The sequence below is a fragment of the Bos indicus x Bos taurus genome, chromosome 3 (genome assembly GCF_003369695.1).
Source record: "Bos indicus x Bos taurus breed Angus x Brahman F1 hybrid chromosome 3, Bos_hybrid_MaternalHap_v2.0, whole genome shotgun sequence".
Classification (NCBI taxonomy): Eukaryota; Metazoa; Chordata; class Mammalia; order Artiodactyla; family Bovidae; genus Bos; species Bos indicus x Bos taurus.
The window spans coordinates 110,019,993-110,045,927 of NC_040078.1; the positions used below are offsets into that span (position 1 = coordinate 110,019,993).

The following is a 25,935-nucleotide window of genomic DNA, read 5'->3' on the forward strand; positions in this document are numbered from 1 at the left end:
CAATAGAGTTCATACCGCTGGTGTGGGACTAGGATGTTGTTAATGCCACCAAGTTTGACATTGATCTTCAGGCAAAGGTTAGACAGAGTCTGAGGCGAGGTCTTGACCACGTTCTTCACTTGCACACACTGTGTAGCCATTCCCAACAGAGTATCTCCAACACGTTTCACTTCAGCTATGAGCAGGGAAAGAACTGATTAGTGCATTCAACAAATATTTACTGAATGTCTACTTGATTCCAGGAAGTATATGAGGTGCTAGGGAACACAATGGTGACCAGAAACACATAGGGTCCCTACTCTTACAGTGCTTACTATCTAGTGACTAATTTTAAAAATCATAAAAAACATAACAATGATAAATGCTACAACAGGAAACTTCACAGAGCTATGACACAGAGAGCATATGATACAGTGTAATAACCTAGCCAGGAAAGGATTCTTCACTGAACTGAATTTAAAGGTAGAAAAGAACTTACAAGGGAGAGAGAATATGGAAGAGAGCATTCCAGGCCAAGGGAAGAGCAGGCAAAACGCACTCTGATAGGGGACAGAAACACAAACTGAAGAAACTGAAAGGTCAATCCAGCTATAAAGGAGAGCAAAGGAACTGCCATGTGAGAAAGAAAGTGGTGATTAGAACGACCTAGGAAAGAAACGAGGGTAGTTTAAGAAGGCAGTTGTCAGGATGGAGAGAAACAGATTCAAGAGACTATGTAAGGGAAAATAATTTTATGGATAACTTATGAGTTTCTAGACTTTTGTAATAGAACAGACAGATCTTAAGTTCTTTTTGAAACATTTTGAGTTTGAAGTGCTTTTTGGTCATCCCAGTGAAGACATCAATCAGGCAACTGAGTACAGCAATTGGAAGTTCAAGAATAGTCTAAAATGGAGATGTAAAATATGACATATTTAGGTACAGGTATGGCACCCCACTCCAGTACTTTTGCCTGGAAACTCGCATGGACAGAGGAGCCTGGTAGGCTGCAGTCCATGGAGTCGCTAGAGTCAGACACAACTGAGCGACTGACTTCCCTTTCACTTTTCACTTTCATGCATTGGAGAAGGAAATGGCAACCCACTCCAGTGTTCTTGCTTGGAGAATCCCAGGGACGGGGGAGCCTGGTGGGCTGCCATCTATGGGGTCGCACAGAGTCAGACACAACTGAAGCAACTTAGCAGCAGCAGTAAGTGAACACATGATCTTGAGATCAACAAGGAAGAGAATGGAGTGAAAGGAGAGGGCTTAAACTCGATTCTTGAGGAGCTCACAATACTTGCAGAACAGGAAGAAGATGAGTCTGCAAAGGACAAAAATCCAGATTATCTAGGAGGAAGATCAAGACAGTGTTGCAGCATGAATACCAGGGAAGAAGAGAGTGTTTTAAGAAGGAGTAAGTGTTCAACCAAGTCAAATGCTGCTAAGAGGTAAAACGAGGACCAGAATTTTGTGACACCAAGGCAAAAATGAATGGACAGAGGCAAAAACTGTTTTTGGTAATATCAAATACCATGGAGGAAACATGGGATCAATAAACAGTACAATATATTTTCAATGGGAGAAATTTGAGACTGTTTAAAAAGCTAAGGGATCATTTCTATCTCCAAGAGATACGGTCAGAAGGAAACCAGTGTCTGTTGAGAACATTCAAGAAAACCAAATAAAATTCATAAATCATCTTTCTGAAGGTAGTAGAGAGGTGCTAAGACAAAAGAACTGGAAGAGCTAACACTCCAGAGAGGATGAGAATCTCACAGAGGTGAGCCATCTGCTGCAGCTGCTTTGCCCTGGGTACATTTGCTGATTCTAGATGTGGGCAAGAGGCTGGGATTCTAGGCTTTGCACCAAAAGAGGAACCACTGCCAAGGGACAGAGAAAGTAACAGCCATTTCTGGCAAACACAAGCTAGTTCTAAATGTGAAAGGTTAAGAAAAACATTTAAAAGAAAACACAGACTAGTATCTTCGTGACCTTAGTATTTCTTAAACAGGACTCAGAAAGTACTAGCCATAAAGGAAAAATATTGATAAACAGGACTACATTAAAATTTAAAATTTCTGTTCAACAAAAGAAGCCATTAAGAAAGTAAAAAGGCAAGCTATAGATATGTGTAGTACACATCATATTTAATAAAGGAATTATAAAGAACATCTAAGCCAATAAAAAAAGAGAAAGACCTAAGCAGGCACCTGTCAAAAGAGGCCAGTGAAACAGCCAATAAAAATATAAAAAGATACTCAACCTCATCAATCACCAGAGAAATCAAATTAAAAAGCACAATGCAGTATTAACAAACATCCATATAAATGGCTAAAATGAAAGTGACAATACCAAGTTTGATAAGGATGTAGATAACTAGAACCCTCATTTCGCTGCTGATGGAAGTATACATCTGTACACTTAAAAGCCCTCCTAGTTAAACATCCAATAGAAATGGGCACTATATTCAAAGGACATGTACAAGAATGTTCACTGAAGCATTATTTATAACAGTAAAAGCCTGAAACAACCCAATTATGTCCATTAACAGTAGAATGGATAAATACATGTAAATTGTCTTAAAATCATATAATGGAAAAACTATAACAAACTACAATTAAACAAACACAGACAAATCTAACAAACATAATGTTGAGTGAAAGAAGACAGACACGTAAAAAGGTACATGATATATGACTCCATTCACATAAAGTTCAAAGACAGTCCAAACCAATCTAAGGTGTTAGAAACCAAAATAATCGTGGTTATCACTGACAGGAAGTTGTAGTAATCAGTAGCCTGGGATTGTGGTAATGTTTTACTATCAGAACTAGGTACCCCTGCTGTGACACTATGAGAATTCACTGAATTGACCACAAAAGATCTTTATATGTATATTATACTTCAATAAAAAAAATTACATTAAAAAATTATATCAGTTTAGTGGAGAGGAAGGAGTTAAAAATACTAAGGACAGGATGAGGCATGTTAGCAGATTAGAACTGGAAATGTGACACTGTCCTCCTATACTTTTGGGGCAATTTAATGCATGTGGACCTTGTTTTGACTATCACTTGGCCTCTCAGGAAGGACGGTGAAGGATCTTTCAAAGAATCTGACTGCTCCTCTTATGTGCAGGCTTAATTCCTAGTCAAATGCCCCCATTACCTAAGTGGTATAATCAAAGAACATGTAAGTGAAAGAAACCCAAGGTCATGATCAAGGTATGAAGCTGGAGAGAGGTATAACATGACTGAGCCCAGGGTAGGGAAAACTCTGAGTAACACCTGACTTCTCCAAGCATGCCACACTACACTACACAGGGAGGCCAAAAATACTGGATTCTCCCTTTATGGAGGGAACCAGAAACATGGCTAATTATTCAAGGCAATTCTCCTAAAAAGCATCCTTATTTTCTAAGCAAGGGACATCAATTTAAGGCCCAAGAGAGATGTGGATTGGAGATCAACCAACTTTCATAAGTACTGAGTATCATGTCAGTGGAAGGCTCTACCTTGGGTATGTATGTACAGAGGGAAGATTTTGAGCAGAATCAGATCCACTCCATGCTCAAAACAATTAATTAATCAGCAACCTGATGCAATTTCTGGATGAATCCAAAAAGGTGGGATGACAAGAGAAAGCTTCCAGGAATAAATACATTTAAATTAGAATTTGAAAGATAGAATTTTAAGGGCAAGGTGGGGCATAAAAAGAGTAGACAGTCTAACCTAAAATCACAGTCTATCTCTTTCTGTCACCTTATCCTTCACTTTCTTTACACCTTTACCCTTTCTTCATAGCACTTCTTGTCTTGCTCCTCGACTGCAATGTAAACTCCTCAGGGCACAACTCTGTTTTGCTGCTGAAGTCCTAGCACCAAGATATGGCCAATACATGGTAGGCTCTCAATAAATACCTGCTTGGGAGGAAAAAAGACTAAATAATTAAGAGCTTCTGATTTCCAGGCATTGGAAGTTGTGCTTGCTTGCTTCTATTTTGCTGTTAATCTGTATCACATTGAGACCAATGACATGATGATTTGTGTGTGAGGAAACTGGGATTACTCCTTGCAAGGTGGCATTACCAGAATGAAACCTAACCAAAAGGCTGTCCTACTGGAAAAATACAGATACTACTAAGAGCAAATAAAAAAAGTATTTAGATATTTCAGGCAAAGGCAAATGATGTTAAGCAAAACCAGAGACTGGAAAGCACAGAAAGAATGCGCATTTGGAGAGCATCTACTAGGTCACAGACCCTGTGTTAGATGCTGTCTTTTATATAATTAACTAATGAGGCTGAGAAAGGTTAGGTAACCTAAGACAGTAAACTGGCATAGTCAGGATTAAAATCCAGCTCTATCTAATTCCAGAACAAGTGATCTTTCTGGTATATGTAGCAAAGACATGTATAATACGAAGCTGAAAAGGTTAAACTAAGATTAGGGCCCCCAAAAACTTCTATTTTGTGAATAGGGACTAATGAAGGTTTTTTTTTTGAGAGTACCAATCACAAAAAGTCTCATCCAGTAATCTATACAAGAAAGACTTAAGAAGAAATGTTAGAATTAAATTGAGAAGAATGGGTGGCGAACAGGGAATACATCTTAACACTGTATAAAAAAAAATAGCATTAGAGGTAAACAAAGAGAAGACAGACTGCCCCCAAAGTTTGGATAAAGGTACCCAGAAGCAATTGTGATACCAACGAGAAGAGCTTACTGGTAGACAGAGAAGACAAGCTACTAAAGAGGCAGTTCACCAAAACACATTATAAAAGCAAAGGGCACAACTGTTTTATCCACAAATGTATTAAGGATCTATCAGCGTTTCTTGTCATACACGGTAGGTGATCAATGAACTCTTGTGGAAGGAAGAAAAGTCAAAGGAAGAAATAGGAACTGCAGAGAGGTCAGTGTTGAATGAAGATCTTAATAATACATGATAACATCTAACAATAGTTGATGACTGAAACAACTGAAATGTATGAGAATTTCACGAGAATGAAAAGAGAGAAAAAGAGGGCAGAGTACAGAATTTTGGAAAATGCCAGGCATTCCTGGTAATGACAAAAACAATTAAGGAGAGACAGGAGAAAGTGTCAAGAAGTCAAGAGGAGAAAGGTCATTGGTGACCCTCTGCAGAGGAGGTTTAGGAGACTGGAAGAGGTAAGATAAATGGAAAAAAGCTAAGCAGTAAGTGGCTGGTGAGGAAGTGGGGATAGAAAATGTACAGAACACATTTAAAAACTCTTCAAGTTTTTTTTTTTTTTTCTTGAAGAAAAGCAAGAAAATAGGAAGAAAAAACTAAAGGAAATGGCATGACTGTGGTAATGCACTCTAAAGATGTTTTAGGGTTAAAGTGTCCCAAAGGTAGCAGGATGAAAGAGAAACAAAGAGTACACATGGGTTGAATAAGATCAGAGGAGAGACACCTCTTCATTTGAAGATAAAAGCTGGAGAAGGAAAAAAAAAAGTGAGAGAAAAACACTGAGTCAGAGATGGATATAGTCATTTCCATTCTTAAAAGAGAGGAAAAATAGAAGGAAAACCTCTCAAAGAGTCTAAGCCATTCCCAGCAATGGAACACCAACAGAAGCACCACAAATTGTGCTTGGGTGTGCTGCCCTGTGGCCTGACAGACAACACCTCCTAAGGAAAGGTACCTGGACTGACCGATCTCTGCATCTGGCTCAGCTTAGCCTGGCATAAACACCAGCACACAGAGGACTGCAGAAAATGCTACTGAAAGGGAGGGTGAGCAGGTAAACAGGACCAGAGGTGACTGACTGGCTCATACAAGTTGATATTTCTCCTCTAAGAGGAGCACTGACACTAAGGAACGGCTCTGGCTAGGGCCAAGAACCCAGACTGAGTCACCCCTAGGATCTTCCAGGGAGCCACCCTGAGAAGAGTCCTATCACTGTAATCACTACTCCAAGAGAACTGTACCATACACTGGCGTCTTCCCGGGCAGGATGACGATAATGAGCTGCAGCCCTGAGTAGGTGTTCTTGAGATGCCGGAACATGGGCTCCACACTGTCTGCCCCCTGTGCGTATTTGCAGAAGCAAGGCTGGCCCTGGATGGGCATCCCTGCGTCCTTGGAAATCTTCCGCAGCTGGTCCGTGAAGTTCCTGCAGCACAAGCGTGGTCACGACAAAAGGCAGTAAGTCCCACTGGAATACTTCTAACCAAACGCCTCCATCTTAGGTCCCCAGCACTATGACAAGCACTAACAGATTCTAAGAGGAATGAGACATCATCACATCTAGTGTAAAAACCACATTTATAGTTGGGTAGAACAATGTAGGACTTGCTAAGTGTTCAATGGTATAAGCAGAGAGCTGAGAGAGCCCAGAGAAACGGGAATTCTCGAAGTCTCCCACCTGTCCCACTCAAGCAGCTGGTTCCTGTGTTCTAAGTCTACAGCAATAGGAAGATGTCCAAGAGGAAGGCCTCTTGGCTCAAATTAAAACAAATGAGCTTCCAACAGTGATCAGAGCACAGGAGATGCTTGGGAAAACATGTGCTCCCTCCTCCCCTATGGGTTATTTGAAGCCTGAGAGCAAATAATTAAACAAGCTTCTTTCTTTGGGCTTTAGAGCTTTACCCTAAGAAAGGAAGACAAAGTTGGAAAAGAGGGTACACATGCAATAGATTAAAAAAAAAAATCAAGCTACATAAATATGACAGACTGAAAGGAGCAGCAGGAAATTCAATTTGTGAAAAACCTGCATTTAGATTAAAAGCAACAATGTACAAATAGAGAATAAAAGCAATTGTTTAAGGGATGTTATTATATAGCACACAAATATCAATAAGATGGGTTGAAAACCTATGCAGTGAGAAAATAAATGTTTTCAATCAGTTTAAAAAAATGAGATTAATACAGTACAAAACGGTTGTGTAAAATTTTAAACCACTTATATAGGTATATAATACATATAAATCGGATGGAAAGATTACAGTAATTCAAGAAAGTGACTGCATCAGAAAGGAGAAATGAGACTATAACGGAGGATATAAAGGACTGTCAAATTTATCTGAAATATTTTATTTACTTTTTACAAAGGATAAAATAAACATGACAATACTCTGGATGATAGACACATGGATGTTTTCCATATTACTCTATTTTCTTAAGTTTCTCAAATAAACACTAGAATAAAAAATACAATCTATTATTTCATGTAACTAAGTACCAGGGCTCTGAAGGACTACTAAGAGTGTTTCTGCCACTTCTCTGCTTTGCATACAACTACAGCATAGCTATTAAAAAAGCCAATGTGTTAACTACCTTCCGTTAATAAGTGGATCTCTACTTCAAGGAAAGTGGTATTCCCTATCTTCTATTACCAGATCACACTTGGGATATTATGTCCAGTGCTGGGGGCCACAAAGTGTTGAGAGAACTCTAGGATGGGGACTGTCTTAAAATCTTGTCCTGAAAGTGACACAGCTGAGGTAACAGGGCCTCTTTAGCCAGAAGAAAAATTCTGAGGGTTGACCCTAGGACTCCCTTGCTAAGTCACTTCAGTCGTGTTCGACTCTGTGTGACCCCAAAGACGGCAGCCCACCAGCCTCCCCCCCATCCCTGGGATTCTCCAGGCAAGAACACTGGAGTGGGTTGCCATTTCCTTCCCCAAAGCATGAAAGTGAAGAGTAAAAGTGAAGTCGTTCAGTCGTGTCCGACTCTTTGCAACCCCATGGACTGCAGCCTACCAGGCTCCTCCGTCCAAGGGATTTTCCAGGCAAGAGTACTGGAGTGGGGTGCCATCACCTTCTCCAAGGACTCCCTTATCCATCCCCAATTACCAATTTCTCTACCTCCATGGCCATCTTCCTCTCTTCCCCTTATGTCTCAGTGGAAATGATGGCTTTTCCTATGCTCTGGATCCCATTCTTTCATACACATGTGGGAAATTTGTTCTATTTCCTTTCTAGTTTTTCCGAATTCTATTTTCAGCCTCTGTTCACTATGCACATTTTCCGTAGACAATCTCATCCACTGCCACAGCTGAAAACTCCCAAATCTTAAATCTTTAGCCCAGGACTATACAAGCAACTGGCCCAGGTGTACAAATCACTTATTACCCCCTGCATTCAGAGATCACTGCAAGAAGGCTGTTGTCTGATGAACTGACTACTTCCAAATCAAAGATTCTAGCTTTATCAGGTTCCGTGCCCCAAAATATCCAAACAACAAGTTGCTCCTCAAAAGGACAGGACAGGGGAAAGACATGAGAATGAGAGAGAAACACACCCAGTATAGAACCAACAAGGTGACACAAAGCCAAAGTTGAGAGCCTTTCTAATACTGGTTAAGAAATCAGCCCTCCAAAGCCTGCCCAAGGCTAACAGCAGGCCTAAATGGGGCCAAAATCCCAAGAACTCAGGAGAGGAGGTAAGAGATACTCATTTAAGAGAACTATAATTGTGATGGAGGTAGCTGTGCATCTGTGAGGGGAGAGGAGGGCCAGAGTCTCCACATTCATCAGGGGCTGCTATGACCCATTCTTATGAAAATCCCAAGGTCAGGTGAACTCACCAGGGCACACATCTCTACTGATTGCCATCACTGCCCAAAGTGGTCAGCTTCACTGATTCTTTCTCAGCTCCAGAATGCACTGACCATACTCCAGATTCAAAGAAAACAAAGAGCCAGCACTTCAAAGGACAGCAGGAACTGAACTGCATACTTCTAATGGGTAAATTTTGTGGTATTTGAAAAATAAAAAAGAAGACTGCAGGGGGAGGGTCAATGATTTCTTCACTCACTCACTCATTCAAGACCATTATTCCCCTAAGCGATTCCTTTAAGCGCTTGGCTGTATCAGTTTCTTCATTGCTGTCATCTACTCCCAGCTACTCAGCCACAAGTGGCTCAGAGGCCCTTACAACTCATGTTCACCTAACTCAGGTCACTCGGACCCAACCGAACAAATTCTGTCCATAGGAAGGAACAGCTCAGAGTACCAGCTCAACTTTTATTTCTAATTAGGAATATAAGCTCTGAAACTTCAGATCTGATTTGCCCCCAATTTGACACTTTCTTGATAATGCGAACCTTGTACAAGTTAACTTAACCTCTTTGAGCCTCAGTCTGCTGAAAATGGAAATACCACCACTACTCACTGTGAAGATGAAATAAGAGAACATAAAATTAGGTACAACATCAGCATAAATATTATAGTCATCACTACTACTATTTACTACCCATGTTAAATACTGTAACAATAAAACAATTCAGGCCTCCCTTAGGAGGTTCACGTCCTGAAATTATCATCTCTGACACAGATATGGCTCCTTATCAAGACTCCTGACCACAGTGGGACAGAAAAGAAGCAGGGAGAAGTTTAAGCCAGAAAGCACAGGGGGCAGAGTCAAAAGTCAGAAAAAACAGACTACAGAGCAAATCTTGGCCCCTTGGGAGTAGAGGAATTTAGGCAACTCTAGGGTCCTTCCCACCTTTCCACCCATACACTCAACCTCCTTACTTGAGCACTTCTTCTCGACACTGTTTTTGGGGTGCGAAGCAGGCGATGGCCCAGACTTTGATCTCAATGCCATTGTAGAACTGTTTCCCCCGCATGTCCCAGACACCCTGATTGGGTGTGGCAATGGCCCGGTTCTGGGGATAGGCAGAGGGGGTGCCCAGGTGAGCTTCAATAGAGCCAGGTGGGTAGGAGAGCAAAAGCCACTGGCTGTAACAACCCAACCTCCCCCCATAAGCCCCAGAGACGTTGTCTGGCCCTGACCCTGCTCACCCGGCCGCCATACTGCAAGATGGGCGCCGGCAGCACTCGTCCCGTCACCTCCGTCATGTCATCCTTCACCTTGATCCCAAATTCCTGGATGTACGGATCTAGGTTGTAGCTGGCATTCTTCATCTGCAAGACAAAAGAAGGGGATCTCAGGAGAGCAGTAGCTTGGCAATACTGCTCACCCTCCGGGTCCCCCTGAAGAGCAGCTGAGGCTGGTAAGGAATACCCCTAGAAAGGGGGAGAAAGTAGAAGATGAGGTAAGTGGGAGCAGATAACATAGGGAAGTAATACAGGAGAAAAAAAGAGATAGGAAGCAAAGCAGCTATAGGGTCAAGAAGGAAGAGCAGTCCCAGGTAACCAATCCAGACTTGTTTTCCTAAGAGTCCTGCCAAGGCAGAAAAGCATCTACTTGCTACCAGGGACTTCCATGACTGAGCAACCAAGCATACGTTTCTCTGCATCCTCACTGACCAGGCGGCTAATCTCCTCTTGTCTGTCTGGGGCCGATCTAGCTGTAGCCTTTATCATGGTTGAAGTCTGGTTGTCAGTCAGCTTCTTAATGCAGCGCTGCCCAGCCACAATGTTACAGACCTAAGGAAACGAGAAGAACAGGTAGCGCTGGCTTGAGTAGAGTCTACCCTGTACCCAGAGCCCCACAGAAAGGCCCTGGCTGCCAGTCCTGAGAAATGAACTACAAAATCTCTTGTTCACAGACAGGTAAGTTAGAAAACATTCATGTGCAATACAAAAGTCTAAACAGCCACTTTGTGATTAAGGGCTTAGGATCCAGAGCCAGATGTGGGTTCAGGGCTCATATGTTAAATACAGAGAACAGTAACAATTGTTTGGAGACTAAATAAAATAAAGCACTTAAAGAATCAAGTACAGTTCTGAACACAGTAAATACTCAGTGGTGGTGGTTTAGTCACTAAGTCGTGTACAACTCTTGCAACCCCATGGACTGTTGCCTGCCAGGTTCCATGGGATTCTCCAGGCAAGAATACTGGAGTGGGTTGCCATCCCCAAACACTTAGTAAGTTGTATCATAAATTATTATTTACCAAAGGACCCAACCTAGAACTTTTTTGAATACTAAGAACACTCAATATACACAAACTGGATTCTTAGTAGGCAGCTGTCCAATGGTAGCAGGCAGCAGGTTGTTCCATCCTGCAACACACCAGGAGAAGCAGACCTGGTTAGTTCTTAAGCCCCAGTATACAGCTGATCGCTGAGCCCTCGGACTATAGAAATCACTGTTTCTGTTGACTGACGGTGTCCTCTGCTGGTATGAGGAACATCTTACCACATGGTTCCTCTGCACTGGGCCTAAGAGAACACAGTGGAGACCAGAAAAGACTTTCTAGTGATATGTAAAATTTCCACTCTATTGCTTCCTGAATGTACACGATATTCAGGAAGCTGTGAACAGGATGCCTTTTGGCAGAGGAGAGAGAAACAACAGGTTTGGAAGACTTGAGTGTGAAGTCCAGCTTTGCCAATTCTAGATGACGTTACCTTGGGCAGGACTCTTAACCACTCGAAGGCTCTGCTTCTTTAATTTTAGTCACAGGAAAAAACACTAGCTGTCTCTTAAAGCTGTTGTGAGGACTGAGATGAAATGAAATGTAAAACTTGCTCCCATAGGGCCAACACTCTAAGTACTGATTCTCTGCCTAATTTCCAGAGTTCATGGTGAACAATGGTAGGGAAAACCAGGACAAGGTCACCTACCCTTAAACTCTGTATTTCAAAGAATACACATTAGTCAATTACTTAATGAAAACCCAGAACTGTTAAAATTTGTGAGGTTGCTCTCTTGAAGGCAATTTAAAGGTGGAGATAATTTCAATTACAGAATCAACACTAGGAAAAAAAAAGCAGAGATGTGGAGAAACTGGATCCCTTGTGCATTGCTGGTGGGAATGTAAAACAGTACACCTGTGTGGAAAACAGTATGGTGAGTCCTCAAAAAATTAAACACAGAATTACCATATGATCCAGTTATTCCACTTCTGGGTATGTACTCAAAAGAAACGAAAGCAGGGACTAGAACAAATATTTGTACATCTATCTTCACAGCAGCATTATTCATAATAGCTAGAAGGTGAAAGCAACCCAAGTATCCATCAATAAATGAATAAACAAAATGTGTTATATACATACATGGAAATATTATTCAACCTTAAAAGGGGAGTTCTGACATACGCTACAACATAGATGAACCTTTAAGGCATTACGCTAAGTGAAACTGGCGAGTTTAAAAAGGCCATGTATTATATAATTTCATTTATTTGAAGTGTCTAGGATAGACAAATCCATAAAGACAGAAGCAGATCAGAGATTAGTAGGGGCTAGTGCGGAGGATAAAAGGAATGGTAAGTGACTATTAATGGGTGTGGTCTTTCTTTGAGGGATGATGAAAATGCTTTAGAATCACACAATGGTAATGATTATGCAACTCTGTAAATACACTAAAAACCACTGAAGTGTACATTTTAAGAGGGCAAACTTTATGGGATGAGAATTATGTCTCAATAAAGCTATTCTGAAAAAAATATATCACCTACAATAGCCTATATGATTTGACCCTGTACCTCTCTCCAAAATCATCTCCTACTTTTCTCCTCATAAACTACATGCCAGTCACTACGTCCTTCTAACTCTCTCAAGAATATCCAAGCTCTTTGCTGCTTACGTACTTGCTATTAAACTCATGCCTAAAAGGTTCTTCCTTCAGGTTGTTAAAAGATTGGTTCTATCTCATAATTTGGGACTCAGCTCAAATTATCTCCTAAAAGAAGCCTTCCCTGACCACAGAAACTAAAGTGAATCTCCAACCCCCTCCAGTTTATGACTGTCCCCAGTATTCTTACCTGGAGAATCCCATGGACGGAGGAGCCTGGTAGGCTACAGCCCACTGAGCTACAGCTCAGTCGGACATGACTGAGTGACTTCACCTCACCTCACCTCACCTCACCTCACCTCACCTCAACCTTATGACACTTACCACCATCTGAAACTACCTTAATTTGTCTATTTTCCCCTTTTAGATTTTAAGCTCCATGACAGCAAGGACCCTGCCTCTCTTGTTGCCTTCCTGGCACCTAGGAGTATATGACTTTAGCAGGAGCTCAATAAATATTTGTTAATAAACAAGCAACAGTAAAAATCAAAATATGTCATTATATAAGTTATTCACCATGGAAACTATTGTTTAAACAGAAATCATGTCAATTTGCTAACAGATCTCAGCTGCAATAGCTATTACCTAAAGCCTATCCACTTAGCTGGAACTGTCCCTAAAGACTTCTGCTTACATCTCAGAGAACATGCTGTCCTCATCTCATTTTCTATGCATCAGCAGCTATTAACTATGTCAGAGTTCTTGGGTTTGGGGATCTCTTCTTTCTCCCTTCAGCCTAACTTCCTCTGGTTAGTTCTGAAATCCCAAAAGCTCACAGAAGGTTTAGGTCCCAGATATCTGACCCCCAGATATCTGACCCCCACTGCTAGAAGAGAATAAGACAGTAATCTAGGCTAGTGCTTCGTCAACATAAACATTCATATTTGACACAATCTTTGGATTCTGTAAAAAGAGATACTGATAAAGCAAGCCTAGGCGGAACCTGAGATTCTGCATTTCATACAAGCTCTCAGGTAATAACTATGCTCTTGGTCTGCTGATCACACTTTGAGCAGCACTGGACTAGACAGTGAAGCAGTCAGAGGTAGGTTCTCAGTACACATTCTGGCTGCCAACAGGGAAGGCCTAAACATTATGGCTAGTGTATAACAACCAAATACAGACTAGTGGTTCTTCATTTGCATTCTATGACTTAAAGAGCATTACTATTCTTTCTTTAATTGTAGAATTTCAAAGATTGGCTGAAGCATAAAAATATGACAAATCTTGGTTAAAACTTTTTCAAAAGGAATGCATTGATGACTGGGGAAATAGGATTTCCATTACAGGTAACATTCACCTCCAATATCTGTAAAATAAAGTACATTTGTACATTTAGGTTATTTAGGATTCCCAGCTCCAGATAGGGAAAGAGAAATTAAGAGGACATGAGTGTATCTCAGAGTGTTCATTATCTTTATTGTAGTGATGTCAAAACGCATCAAATGGTACACGTAAAATGTGCAGTTTATTGTATGTCAACTATAAATAAAGCCATACAGAAATGAATAAGTAAATAAATAAATAAAGGACATGCGTGCAGGTATCTGAAATCTCTGTCCTGAATGAACTGATTACTTATTAAACAGTAAATACATACAGCTTTGCCTCTGCCTGGAAGTCCTGAAAAACCATGAGAGCAGGACGGAAGTAAAGAATTCAGCAGTTAAGAATGATGACTGCGTTTCACAGAACGACCTCTCAGAATATCACTTTTCCAAGCCTTAAAATGATGAGACTATAAATGGAAGAACAGACCTCTGACGATCTGTGTGCAGGTACAATGCTTGTTCCCCAGCCCGGCCATTACTCGGCAGCCTCACCTCTAGGGGCAGGTAGGTATGCTTTTGTTCCTGGCCAACTTGCAGGCAAGGCAGGTGGGGATACTTGAGCTGCAGGTTATATTTCTGCTTGAAATACTGGGCCACTGTGCACTCCACAGTCTGTCCACTCTCCAGCTGCAGAGGAAACCTGTTTGGGGGAAGGGAAAGAGGTGTCATAGTCCAGCATTCAATAACACCTTTCTAGACCTATAACCATGCATGGAGCCAGACTTGACTTCATTCCTTTCCAGCCTCTGTGAACACTCCTGCCACTCATAGGAAAGCAGAGGCAACACAGGGCTCCAAGAGTGAAGCCAAAGATTTGAAAAACAAGTTATACAATGGTCAGATCGTATCTGATTCATCTGTATTTCTAATGTTGAGCGTGAAGTCTGACAAACAGTAGTCACTCATGGTCCAGCACAGTATGAAGTGAAGATTTTAGATGAAATCAGTGACAACTTTCCCCAAGGTCTAACCCAGGATCTCAGCTTTCTTTTTCAGGAGTAAGTTCAGAGAGATTCTAACATTTATAGAACTGAGAAAGAAGCCAGGGAGACACCTGCTCTACAGTAAAAGTCCAAGAAGGAAAGGTAGAGACCAAGAAGGTAAAAATGGTAGGGAGAGTCTCTATCAATGGATCTGGGAATGTTAGGGGAGGGATGCCAAATTCCTACAGTTTATCTTCAAACACAGAGCTCATCCTCAGGGCCAGGTTGGGGGATGGAGAGTGTGAACGGAGTATGTTGAAATATCTTCCTGGTGGCCCTCTTCCACCAGTGGTATGGCTTAGCAGCCCATCAACTTACGTCTGATGGCTGGCAGGGCGGCGGGTAACATTACACACGCGGTATTTCCTCTTCATCTGTCCACAGTGGGTCACTTCCACCTTCAGGCCTGGGATATACACACTGCTTGTCAGAGTTGGAAAAGGTTGCTCATGTGCCCAGGCTTGGCCTCTCGCCTGAATATATCCCAAGGGGATTTCCTTTTAGAACTAAAGAGAAAGTGGCACTGATTCCCCTCCCCACCTGGTTGGGTCCTCACCCTTGGTCTCCTTGGTGAAGCGCACACGAGAAAGTAGCACTGATTCCCCTCCCCACCTGGCTGGGTCCTCACCCTTGATCTCCTTGGTGAAGCGCACACGCTGAGAGTCCGTGAGGGCTTTGGGCTGCTCATCTATGTTCCTGATGTCGAGCACCTCACACATGAACTCAATCACTGGCTGTGCCTTGTAGAAGGCAGTGGCTGAGACTGTGGGGACAGGGTAGGTACAGCTCAACTCAGATTCTGTCTTCCAGAATAAAGGGAGGCACTGCTCTTTACACCCTCTTCCTCATAGGGTATAGGGATGGGGGAGGGCTCCCAGGGCTGCAGGGATTAGACTAGGAGTGTGGTTACAGAGCTGGGAGGGATGAGGCTGGGAGTGTGGTCACTGGACTCAGGGTGCCCCTGGCTCCATAGCTCTCCCCACTCACCATCAATGTTGAGCATCATCTTCCACATGGCAGGGCGCACAGACTGGTGAAAGCCGAACCAGACCTCGCGCCCACCCCCCAGCGGGTGGTAGTAGCCCTCAGGCGGTGAGAAGAAGGAGCGGCCCACAGGGGTGTACCTGGCAGGGACAGGCAGAGAACTGGTCCCTCGGGCACAGGCCCCCACCCTGTGAGGCATCCTGGGCACGGAGGAGCCCTGGCCTGGAAGGCAGGACACCAGGGCTTTAATTCCAGCTCTCATCTTTTACTAGCTGTGTGACTGACCTTGTACAAGACTCTACCCTTTTTCTGCCCTGCAGAGACAGATGGGGTGAGGTCCAAAAATAACTAAAAGGGACAGGACCAAAGCTTTGTACCACCTAATTGTATATGCACACTTGCCTGGCATACAGTAGGGTTTCAAAGAATTTTTTATTTGAAAGGCATACTGCGGGACCTTAAAATATATGCTCACTTCCCTCCTCCTCCCATACACTTCTGCCACCACTAGTAGCCCAGATATTAACTACACCAAGTACCTCATGGATGCCAGGTGCCTCATGGCTACATCCAGGGCTTGTACAGACTCCAGGGGAACAGGGATCTGGCCACTGACCAAGGCTTCATGCAGCATGCGCCAGCTCACAATGGCCAGCCACTTGATGGAGACCTTGAAGATTCGATCCTTCCCTTCCCCAGGGATTGTCACCTCAAAGTCAACCTTCAGGAAAGAGGAAGGAGTGAGAGATTTCCAATGCTTTCCCACAGTTCAATGTTCTTGCCCTGCCCCTACTGTCCCTAACCCCTAAGATTTGCCAAGAATCTGCTTCTTAGGCTGATAAGGACTCACAGTGAAGACTTCTGAGTAAATCCAGCCCCTAAGTCTCCAGCCATCTTGGCTCAGTGTATCTCTCTGCCCCTCTCAAACACACTTAGTAGGAAGTCCTTCAGGTCTATTTTAAGTCTAATCTCAGTCTGTTTGGGACACAGACAGACATACAGTAGGCTAAATAAACATAAGCACCTACCCATTCCTCAACCTAAAACACACTTTCTCAGCACAAACAATGAAAGGGATGTGCGAACATCAGACTCCAAACAGGCTTACTTGAGCTCTGTCCCTCCCCAGACCCTTGACAGGTCCAGCATGACTCTCAACCGTACCCGTTCATTGCCAATGGGCAGTGCTGTGACAGTGTAAATGTTCTTCTTTCCATCATACACGGGCTTGCGGTCACCAAATATCTGAGGCTTGAAATGCTGGACCATGTATTCCACCACTTCCCTGTGGAGAATGGGAAAGGCCAGAGGAAGCTGAAAGACTACTATTTCAAACTCCTAGAACTAATTTAAAGTCCAGGCCATGTTCCATCTACCTACCAGCTACTAATTCTGTCCTACCAGCTACTAATCTCTATAACAGTGCTTCTCAAGCTTCATATGAATGACCTGGAGATATAAAATGCAGATTCTGATTCAGCAGATTTAGAGCTAAGTCTGATGTTCTACATCTCTAACGTGCTGTCAGGTGGTATTTTTGGTCCTTGGATCACCAAGGCTCCAAAGGACCCAAAAGGGTGATTGTGAGTGCCTTCTGAACAAAAGAGGAAGCCGAGGGGACAAGAGCTTAATCTCAGGGTCCATCCAGAATCAGGAACAAAAATCCAGGCTGATAAATGGATAATCAAAAAAGGTAGAGGAAGAAGCCTGAGTTGGAATAGGAATAAAGTGTGGAAGAAGAACTTCATCTCTTCCATCTCTCTCTGAAGCCTTTAGTTCTACCATCCTGTTTTCTCTCCATTATTCTCTCTTTCTTGATTTCACTTCCTGTCCTCTGTATTTAGATTCCAGAATATCCATCTATCCTTCAAAATCCCAACCCATCTGACCTCTTCACTTTCAAAATCAAACATCTTGAATACTGCCAGATAAAAAGACTGACAATATTATTGGAAGCCAACTGTAAACACATGCTTTCAATGTCAATTAGGCCTCGGTGCTGCCCAGCAATCTTTTTCTTAACTCTGATCACTTCCATCCTCGTAGGTTGTGGCAAACCTTCTCCACTACCCCCGGAACAATAGCACCCATTCCTACCTCAGATCAAAAAGCATCTTTTATAATTTTGAAAAGAACACAGTGTAGAAGGCAAGGCCACCCTCAAGTTTCCAGACATATAAACAAACACATTTATATACACAAGCCTTTCCTTTTTCTTTCCTCTCACACTTGAAATATCCCTTCTATGTATAAATTTTTAAGTATCTGAAAATATGTTCAACATCACTCATTAGAGAAATACAATTTAAAATCAGACCAAGATATAATTCTCTACTTACCAGAATGCCAATGATTAAAAAATCCAATATATCGAATTGGTGCAGATATGGGGGGATACCTTACTAATGGGGATATAAATTGGTATAACTTACCTTAAAAACAAAACAAAACAAAAACTGGCACTACCTCAAAAATGGTGAATGTACTATGCCAGCAATTCTAGTCCTAGGACTTTATCCTACAGATACACTCATATTTGAGAGCAAAAATGTATCTCTATTAATAGTCTACAGAGTTTCATTTTTGTAGCAAAAGTTTAGACTTGACCTAGATGCTCCTGAAGAGATTATTATTAAATATCTTATAATAAAGAATGAGGCACCTGTAGGTACTGATATGTATCACTTTCCAAAGTACGTTGCTCAGTGGAAAAAGCAAGGTGCAGGGCAAGATGTATAAGATTCTGTATTCCGCGTGTTTTAAAATGTTTGTATACAGATATGCTTGTATATGTATAGAAAATTATCTGGAAGTGTACTGAAGGGTAATAACAAATGCATCTGGGGAAAGGGACTAGGGGACTGGAGGTCAGGGTAATAGGAGACATTTTTCACTGTTACTCTTTCTGTAATATTAAAAACTTTTTTTATACTGTGCATGAATAGTTTTCAAATAATAACAAAATAAATTAATTTTAAGAAGAACTATTACTTCTTCTAAGGCTAATTCCTCAAATTGTGTATCCTGTATGTCCTCCTGCCTTAGCCAGAACATCCCACTCATTCCTTTTCTCTCTGTCCTGTACCTTTAACCTCTCCTACACTAGCTCCTTCTTGGTTTATAAACATATCCATGTCTCATTCTTAAAAATTTTTCATTTATTAATTTCAACAAATAATGAAATGCAGCAGGCTTGAGCCCTATAATCTTCTCAAGCCAACACATTCCTTCTCTCCCATGCTTCACTGTCAACTTATCTAGAAAAAAGCTATCTGCTCTCACTATCCCTACCACATCACCTTCCACTTATTTCTTAACTCACTCTTACCAACTGAGCCACCAGGGAAGCCCCTATTCCTTAACTTACTCTTAGATTACTAGCCCAACTCCTCCACTGGAACAGCTGTAGCAAAAGGTTATCAATAGTCTCCAAATAGCCAAATCCAGTGATCTTTTTCAACATTTACCTTAAGTTAGAATCTCTTCCTGGAAAACGTTCTTGAATTTGGTGATACCACCTTCAACGAGTTTTTCTTTTACCTCTCTGGATTCTTTTAAGGCTGTGAGACTCAGGAAAACAAGGACTACCTGACTTAATGGCTTAAATGTGCATCACTTACCGGTTGACTCTGCGAGGACACTTATCTGGCTTGATATCCACTTCGTAGTGATAGACGTCAATCTTAGGGATGTCCACTTCAAAGTAATTGGCCAGGAGCTTGATTGGTTTCCCCACAGTGCCAATGCCAGGCCGGCGAGGTGCCTGGAACACCTGCTGCAGGGGGGGCAGGTAGGCGCCTGCAGCTACAAGACAGAAAGCCTGGTGAGGGTAAAGTCTGGTAATCTCCTTACCACTCAGATCAGAGAAAGCACAAGACTTCCTAGCATGAGAGCAGCAGAGTGTAGGGGAAGCCTCTTTCCTGCCTACCCAACCTGAATGAGGACTTCCACTGGTTAAAACCCAGGCCATTTTTTTTTCCTTCCAGTTAGGAAAATTACCCTTGTTATCTATCTAAAATTCATAAAGTGAGTACATAATAACTTCCTATTACAGGTTAAATAAAGGGACTAAATTTGGCTCTTTCTTTCCTCTACTAGATTGAGACATCTGCCTCCACCAGGTACCCAGCAGACCCTATTACCTGTCAGCTAGATGCTCACTTCACTCATCACCATCCTGAACACACAAAAAAGCATCACCTTAAAGCTCCTCCAACTGCAGGCAGGAGGAAGACCTAAAGAAGGCCAAGTGCCAGGGAAAGGGGTTGGGTGGGGCAACAAGCAAGGAAGAAGGCCAATGTGTGGGAAAAGATTAAGGCAACAGAATGGCTGAGGTTGGAAAAGGAGAAAAGGCTAACAGGACAGATTCTGGAGACCAAGGAAAGGAGAGAGGCTGACACAGGGAGCTGCTACAGAGGCTAGAACTGGAGGTCACAGCAGAAAAATTCTTGAATTGGGAAGGAGGAAAGGCTGGAATAGGGGCTGGGGCAAGATAGGTTAGAGCTGACAGCCTAGGCAGGAAGTAAGGCTGCTAGTGGGGAGAGAACGAAGCAAAAGTTCAAAAGAAGAAAAATCTAGGGAATGAAGGTCCGCTAAACATAGGTGACTAAGGCAAGAGCAGGCTAGAGTAGAGGACTTAGGAAGGAGGGGCAGCAATTATCATGCTGGAGAAGATGAGATTACTGGCTCTGGGAAGAATACAAGATTCTCCAGGGCCACATCTCCTTCCACACAGAGGGCCCCAACAGTTGCAGTAGGGGTCAATTTTAAGACACCAGAGGCCCCTGAGAAAGGGCTAGGGCTGGGCCAACTCCCACTACTTTCTCCTCTTTTGCCACCAGCCTGATTGCTGCCCCTAGTTTTATTTTCTAGCTTGAGAGGAAAGGGAAGACAAAAGGAAAACTGCCTAAGAGAACCCTTTGTCCACATCTACTATCGTCCTGGCCAAGAGAGGACCAGCCCAGTTGGGAGGAGAGAGGGATAAAACAGCCGAGAACCTCCCATTATCAGAGAGATCTGCTTTCACAGTTGGCCAGGCTGGGGGGATGGGGCATATCCTCAGCTGGGGGGGTCAGGAAGAGGTCAGACCCCTTCAAGGAGGGGCATGCTTCCCAGAGCTAACTGCTGTGTCTCCTTCTAACCACTGGTCAAGCCTACCCTACAGGGAAACTTAGAGAAATGGAGGCCCAGCCTGGGGAGAAAAGGCCTTCAGAACTCAGCTACCTGGGGAAGTAAAAGCTTAACTACTAGCCCCTGGCCACCAACTGTAGAAAGAGCTGGACAGACATTATATACAAGCCATAGTCAGACATACACATCCAAACACATACTTAGACCTGGACAGTTTACCTTCGTACACATACCCCTCACCAACCTAGACTGTGAGTTCTTCAAAGATACAAAGACTGTATTTATCTGCCTTGGTCACTGCTGAATCTCCAGTGTCTGGCATACAGGAGGTGTTCAACACACAGATAAGAAACCAATTAACAAACAGAACCGTAGACACACCACAAAGACCACACAAGCACAAGCGCACACGCACGCACACACACCTGCAAACTGCTCAGAAACAATTATAAATCCAGCTCAGAACAAACAAGACCCTAGAGGAAGTAGCTGGTAAGAGATACCCTTCCCCTCCCCAAGTTCTTACATTCCATTCACCTCCTTAGCCTCCCAGGCTGAATAATTGTTTGGAGTCTTGGGAGAAAGACATCCCCTAGAGCTAGGGGCTGGGTAGAAATGATGGGGGATGGGACAGACACTCTAGCCTCACAGGCTTCTCTTCCTCAGAAATAGGACTACACACCAGGCTTAGCCTTAGGCACCCTCCATTCCTAGGAGGCTCTGAGAAAACAGGGAGGCCCCCACCCTCCCCTTCATACCCAAACTAGGGAAGGCAGCAGAAGAGAGAACCTCTCTCCCACCCCATCCTCCTGCAAGTCTTACGGCAGTACAAAGTTCCCCCAACCCCACCCTGCCCCCAGCTTTTAGTCTGAGAAAGGGAGACACTTCCCTTCAGACCCAGACAGGGACAGACGGCCACTTTGTGATGCAGATGAGGGCCCCAGCACGGAGGACAAAGCTTGGGCCTTGGGGGAAGGGGGCGGGGCCGTCCTCTGCAGACAAAAGCAAGGAGGGAGGGGCTATGAAAAGGACACTCCCCCTCCCCCATCCCCAACCAGCCCTGGGAAGGAAAAGTAACAGCCGAAAGGCCTGGCTCAGGGACCCCTTCCCTGCAGTTCTGAGGCCCACATAGCTACCAATAAGCTAGACTACCCATTCAAAAGACAAACTCAAGGCTGGGTTAGCTGTCCAGTAAGCGAAGAGGAAGAGGACAAACTCTTCAAAAAGAATTTATCCACACACTAAGTACACACAAATTATTAGATAGCCATACAATGTACTTAACCATTTATGTTCACAATGGAATGTGACTCAATTCAAAAAATAAAGATGTACTTGTGTCAAGGCCTAGACATTAGTTGGTTCCACAGATAAATCAGACACCAACTCCACCCTCTAGGAGCTCCTAGTCCAGTATATGTGCTTGAAACACACCTAAGCACAGACGGCACATCTGGCCTTGAGCCCAGTGAAGCCAGAAACAATACACTGCTTTGTGTACTATGTCCTCCAACCTCCAAGAAAATAGTCCTAGCCTAGGAAGGAGGCACTTATGGGATCCCTCTACTCACAGCTTCCAGAATGAATTTCAATTACACCCTTTGATGAGGTAAAGCCTGCCCCATCAGGCTACAGCCAACTCCAGATACCAGGCTCTAGTTCCTTCCGTAGAAGCTTATTTATTGTAACAACAACCAAAAACAAAACGTTAATTTTTTCATCACTCTCGAGACCACTAGGAATTCATCAGAATAACATCACAAGCAGTCTGGTATGGGTGCCAGCTCCCATTAACCCATCTGGACTTCCGTGTCCTACTACTCTAGCTCCAGGGGTTGTTGCAAGTAGTCTCTAGCCCAGAAAACCAAGAGAGTTCATGGAAGGGAGAGAGCAGCCTAAGAGAAAAGGAAGTATTAATAGTTTTCTGAAGTTGGTTGCCCCCTGCATTCCACCTTAAGGCTTATACAGCCTTTACAAGGTTGTTTCCATCTTGGTGAAAGTAGTCACTAAATACTTAAAAGATCACTGAATGAATGACTTGAATGAGTTGGCAAGAGTTATTTCCTTAAGGGTATAAGATCTGGTATAAAAGACAAAGATGCTTGCTTCAACCAGAAATGAAATTCATGTCCCAAATGAAATAAAATTCATGTCCCAAATGGAAATTCTATTCTCCCCTCCAGATCAAATGGAAGTAGTGAGACAAGATCTAAAAGATTCCCAGGTCCAGACTGCTCCTCCCACCAAAAAGATAAGACACCCAGAACACAGGAGGTGCCACCACCCTCACCCCATCCAGGGACTCTGGCCTTCTTGGGACAGCCCTGCCTCAGTTTCCCCTCTAATCTCCTTTTCTCCTGATTGTGAACAAGGAGAAGTTAAGGCTATCACCTGGGACACACTATGGTGAAGGCTATAAACTTCCCCGTACCCCACACAACTTATATATGACAAAAGGCTAGCCTGACAACGCTGGGTCTAACAACATGGCTCTGACAATTTCTGGGGAGCAGAGAGAGCAAAAAGAAAAGATACCCAGTAGGGGACAGCAACCATAAAAACATTAAGGCATAGAAAGATTAGGCTGTCAACTCAGGAAACATTCAAATAGAGAGGTCATTATCCTTGGATTAAAAGATCCCAACTCTGCTCGCTATTGAACCAGAAACATGCAAACCAGGCAAACAATCCCTTCTACGGAAACCTGGTCCTGGCTTTGGTCCCTCAGCAACCAATACATTCTCTAGGGCCTGTCTTCAAGTAGGACCTGTCCCTAACCTAAAACATTGCTCCCATGTCTTTCCTCATCCTAGTGGCAGAAGAAGAAACTTGTCCATTTCCCTCAACCTATTCTTGGCAAATTGAGACTGAAGGTTTCAGAGCCAAGCCAAAGACCCCCAAGATGGGGAAGGGACCCATTTCCATTTGTGTCCTGCTAGTATAACCTAAGAGAGACTACACCCCATCAGCGCGCTCCTTTTACCAAGTCAACCTGGCGGGATTAGGGGTAGTGGGGTTCGGGCGGCCACGCCCCCACCACATCGGGCAGCCCCTTCCAGCTGCCTCCGCGCATGCTCCGGCGCCTCCACTCCAGCTCCCAGACTTAAGGGGGGGAATCCCAGGGCTGGATCCCCACCCACTGCCCCCTGACCCTCGCCCCCACGTCAGGCCCGGCTGGGGCGGAGCTCACAGCCCAGCTCTGGCGCCTTCTCCCAAAAGACATCAACCCAGCCCAACCCATACCGGCTGAGCCCCCGCCCAGGGCATGCGGCAGCTCTGGGCCCATTTGTGTCGACCCCCCTCTCCTGGACACCTGGAGCCCGCCCCCTGCCACCTGCCGGGCCTCTCCCAAGGCCTCCTGGTACCTCCAGGAGTCCTCCTGTGCGTTCAGGCCCTTCTTCCAAAGCACTTCCCACCTCCACGAGTGCATACAGGCTCCTTTGATAAATGGCCCCCGTCTCAGAGCTTCCCTTCGCAAGGTTTCCCCCGGAACTGCACACAGCCCCCTTCAAACTGGGCCCCCCATCCCAGAAGAGCCCCGTTCCCCACTCAGGAAACCCTTCCTCACTCCGAAATCCTGTTCTTCACGCGAGAGTCCCCTAGTCCTTGGAGCATGCACCGTCCCCGCTCCTGGGGGCCCTTACCTGCTCCCGAGGGTCCCGCTTCCATCCCATATACCCGTGCGGAGATCAGGCGGCCCGGAGACTGTGGAGTCCAGCGTGAGGGGCCTAGGTACCCCGCACGTTTGCTGCCTGGGCTCCCGGGCCGGGCTCGGCTGCCCCCCCAAGCCCGGCCGCTCGCGCCGCCGCCCCCGCAGCCTCCGTTGCCGCCGCCGCCGCGGAGCCTGCAGCAGCTCCCCCTGCGAGCGCCCGGCCAGCTGCCAGTGCGCAGGCGCGACCGCCAGGCCCAGGGGGCGGACGGGAACGAGTCAAACGGGGCGCTCCGACGGCAACAAAGGCCAATGGAGAGGGGCGGGGGCACCGGGGACCGGAGGCAGCGGCCCCTGGCGGTCACCCATTGCCATGCAGCCCGGCGGGAGGGCTCCGGTAAAGGCGCCGCGGAACCGCGCAGTGGCGTAAGTGGGGCGGGGCGGGAGGACAACACACCCCCCACCCCCACCCCGCAGCAGCCTCCGGCCTTGTCTTTTCCCCAAACATGTTCCTCCAAGCCTACACACAACCTCCCCCCATTCGCACAGAGCCACGCGCACATTGCCACCTCATTCCCAGGCCACCCTCACACACTCCGAGAGCCCCAACACCCAGGGGCCCTGCCTCCCACCTCTCCTCCCAATCACCCTCATCCTTCAAGCCTCGGCTGCAAAGCGACTGCCTCCGCGAAGCCTTTCTCCGTCCCTAGTCACTGAACTCACTGACGCCACCCTCTCTTCCAGGCCGAGTACTGGGCGCTGAGACCAGAGATATGAAAGAGACGCTGCCTACCCTGGAAGATGTCACCGTCTCAACTTAAGTGCATCTACTGAGCTCTACCTATGGGCTGGGAAGCACCTGTCTCCACTTTCTCACTTACAGCTCACGCCTGAATTCAGTCAATCCACTTCTGACCTCACCATGTCACTTAAAACACTTTTTGTGTCAAAATTCAAAGAATAATTTTCAATTATTTCGCTGCAGCATCTGACACTGTGCCTCTCCTTCCTTTTTGAGTCTTTTATTTGGCTTCAGCATTTTCTGAGGTCTCCTATTGCCTAAGTCCTTTTCGGTTTTCTTCAAGAGCCCCCCCTCTTGTTTTTGATCCATTAGAAAAGTGTTCACCTTGTTTTCAAACCTAGCTGTCTTCTCATTCTACTCTCCACTTTTTTGCTTAAAGGTCTCATCCATTCTTATGGCTTAACTATCCTTCCAAATCTCTATTTCTAACCATGTCTCAGACTCATTTCCAAGTGTCTGCTGGACAGCTCCACCTGGATCTACCAGCATTTCAAATTTAAAGAGTTCAAAACCAAACTCATCTTTCCTCCCACAAAAGTGCTTGCCCTATACCTCCTGTCTCTACAAAGGGCACCTTCATCCCAGAAATGACAGTTTCTCTCTCTCCCTTGCTTCTAACC

At 44.4% G+C, this 25,935-nt stretch overlaps 1 protein-coding gene across 2 annotated transcripts in view; it reads right to left on the bottom strand.

Moving 5' to 3' along the window:
- The window catches only part of LOC113890145 (protein argonaute-1), a 36,408-nt gene extending 11,686 nt beyond the window's left edge, over window positions 1-24,722 (bottom strand). The window contains exons 1-13 of one of the 2 annotated variants that reach the window (XM_027537848.1): window positions 24,509-24,722; window positions 19,355-19,538; window positions 16,899-17,019; window positions 16,274-16,455; window positions 15,738-15,874; window positions 15,379-15,513; window positions 15,069-15,156; window positions 14,260-14,407; window positions 10,222-10,341; window positions 9,745-9,876; window positions 9,484-9,617; window positions 5,936-6,120; window positions 16-175 (exon numbers count right to left, since the gene is read on the bottom strand). In XM_027537848.1, coding sequence (XP_027393649.1) covers window positions 16-175; window positions 5,936-6,120; window positions 9,484-9,617; window positions 9,745-9,876; window positions 10,222-10,341; window positions 14,260-14,407; window positions 15,069-15,156; window positions 15,379-15,513; window positions 15,738-15,874; window positions 16,274-16,455; window positions 16,899-17,019; window positions 19,355-19,538; window positions 24,509-24,533 — 1,751 coding nt within the window. In that variant the 5' untranslated portion in view covers window positions 24,534-24,722. The remainder of the gene's footprint in view (window positions 1-15; window positions 176-5,935; window positions 6,121-9,483; window positions 9,618-9,744; window positions 9,877-10,221; window positions 10,342-14,259; window positions 14,408-15,068; window positions 15,157-15,378; window positions 15,514-15,737; window positions 15,875-16,273; window positions 16,456-16,898; window positions 17,020-19,354; window positions 19,539-24,508) is intronic. The other variant, XM_027537849.1, reaches the window with a different exon arrangement.
- Between the last annotated feature and the right edge of the window lie 1,213 nt (window positions 24,723-25,935).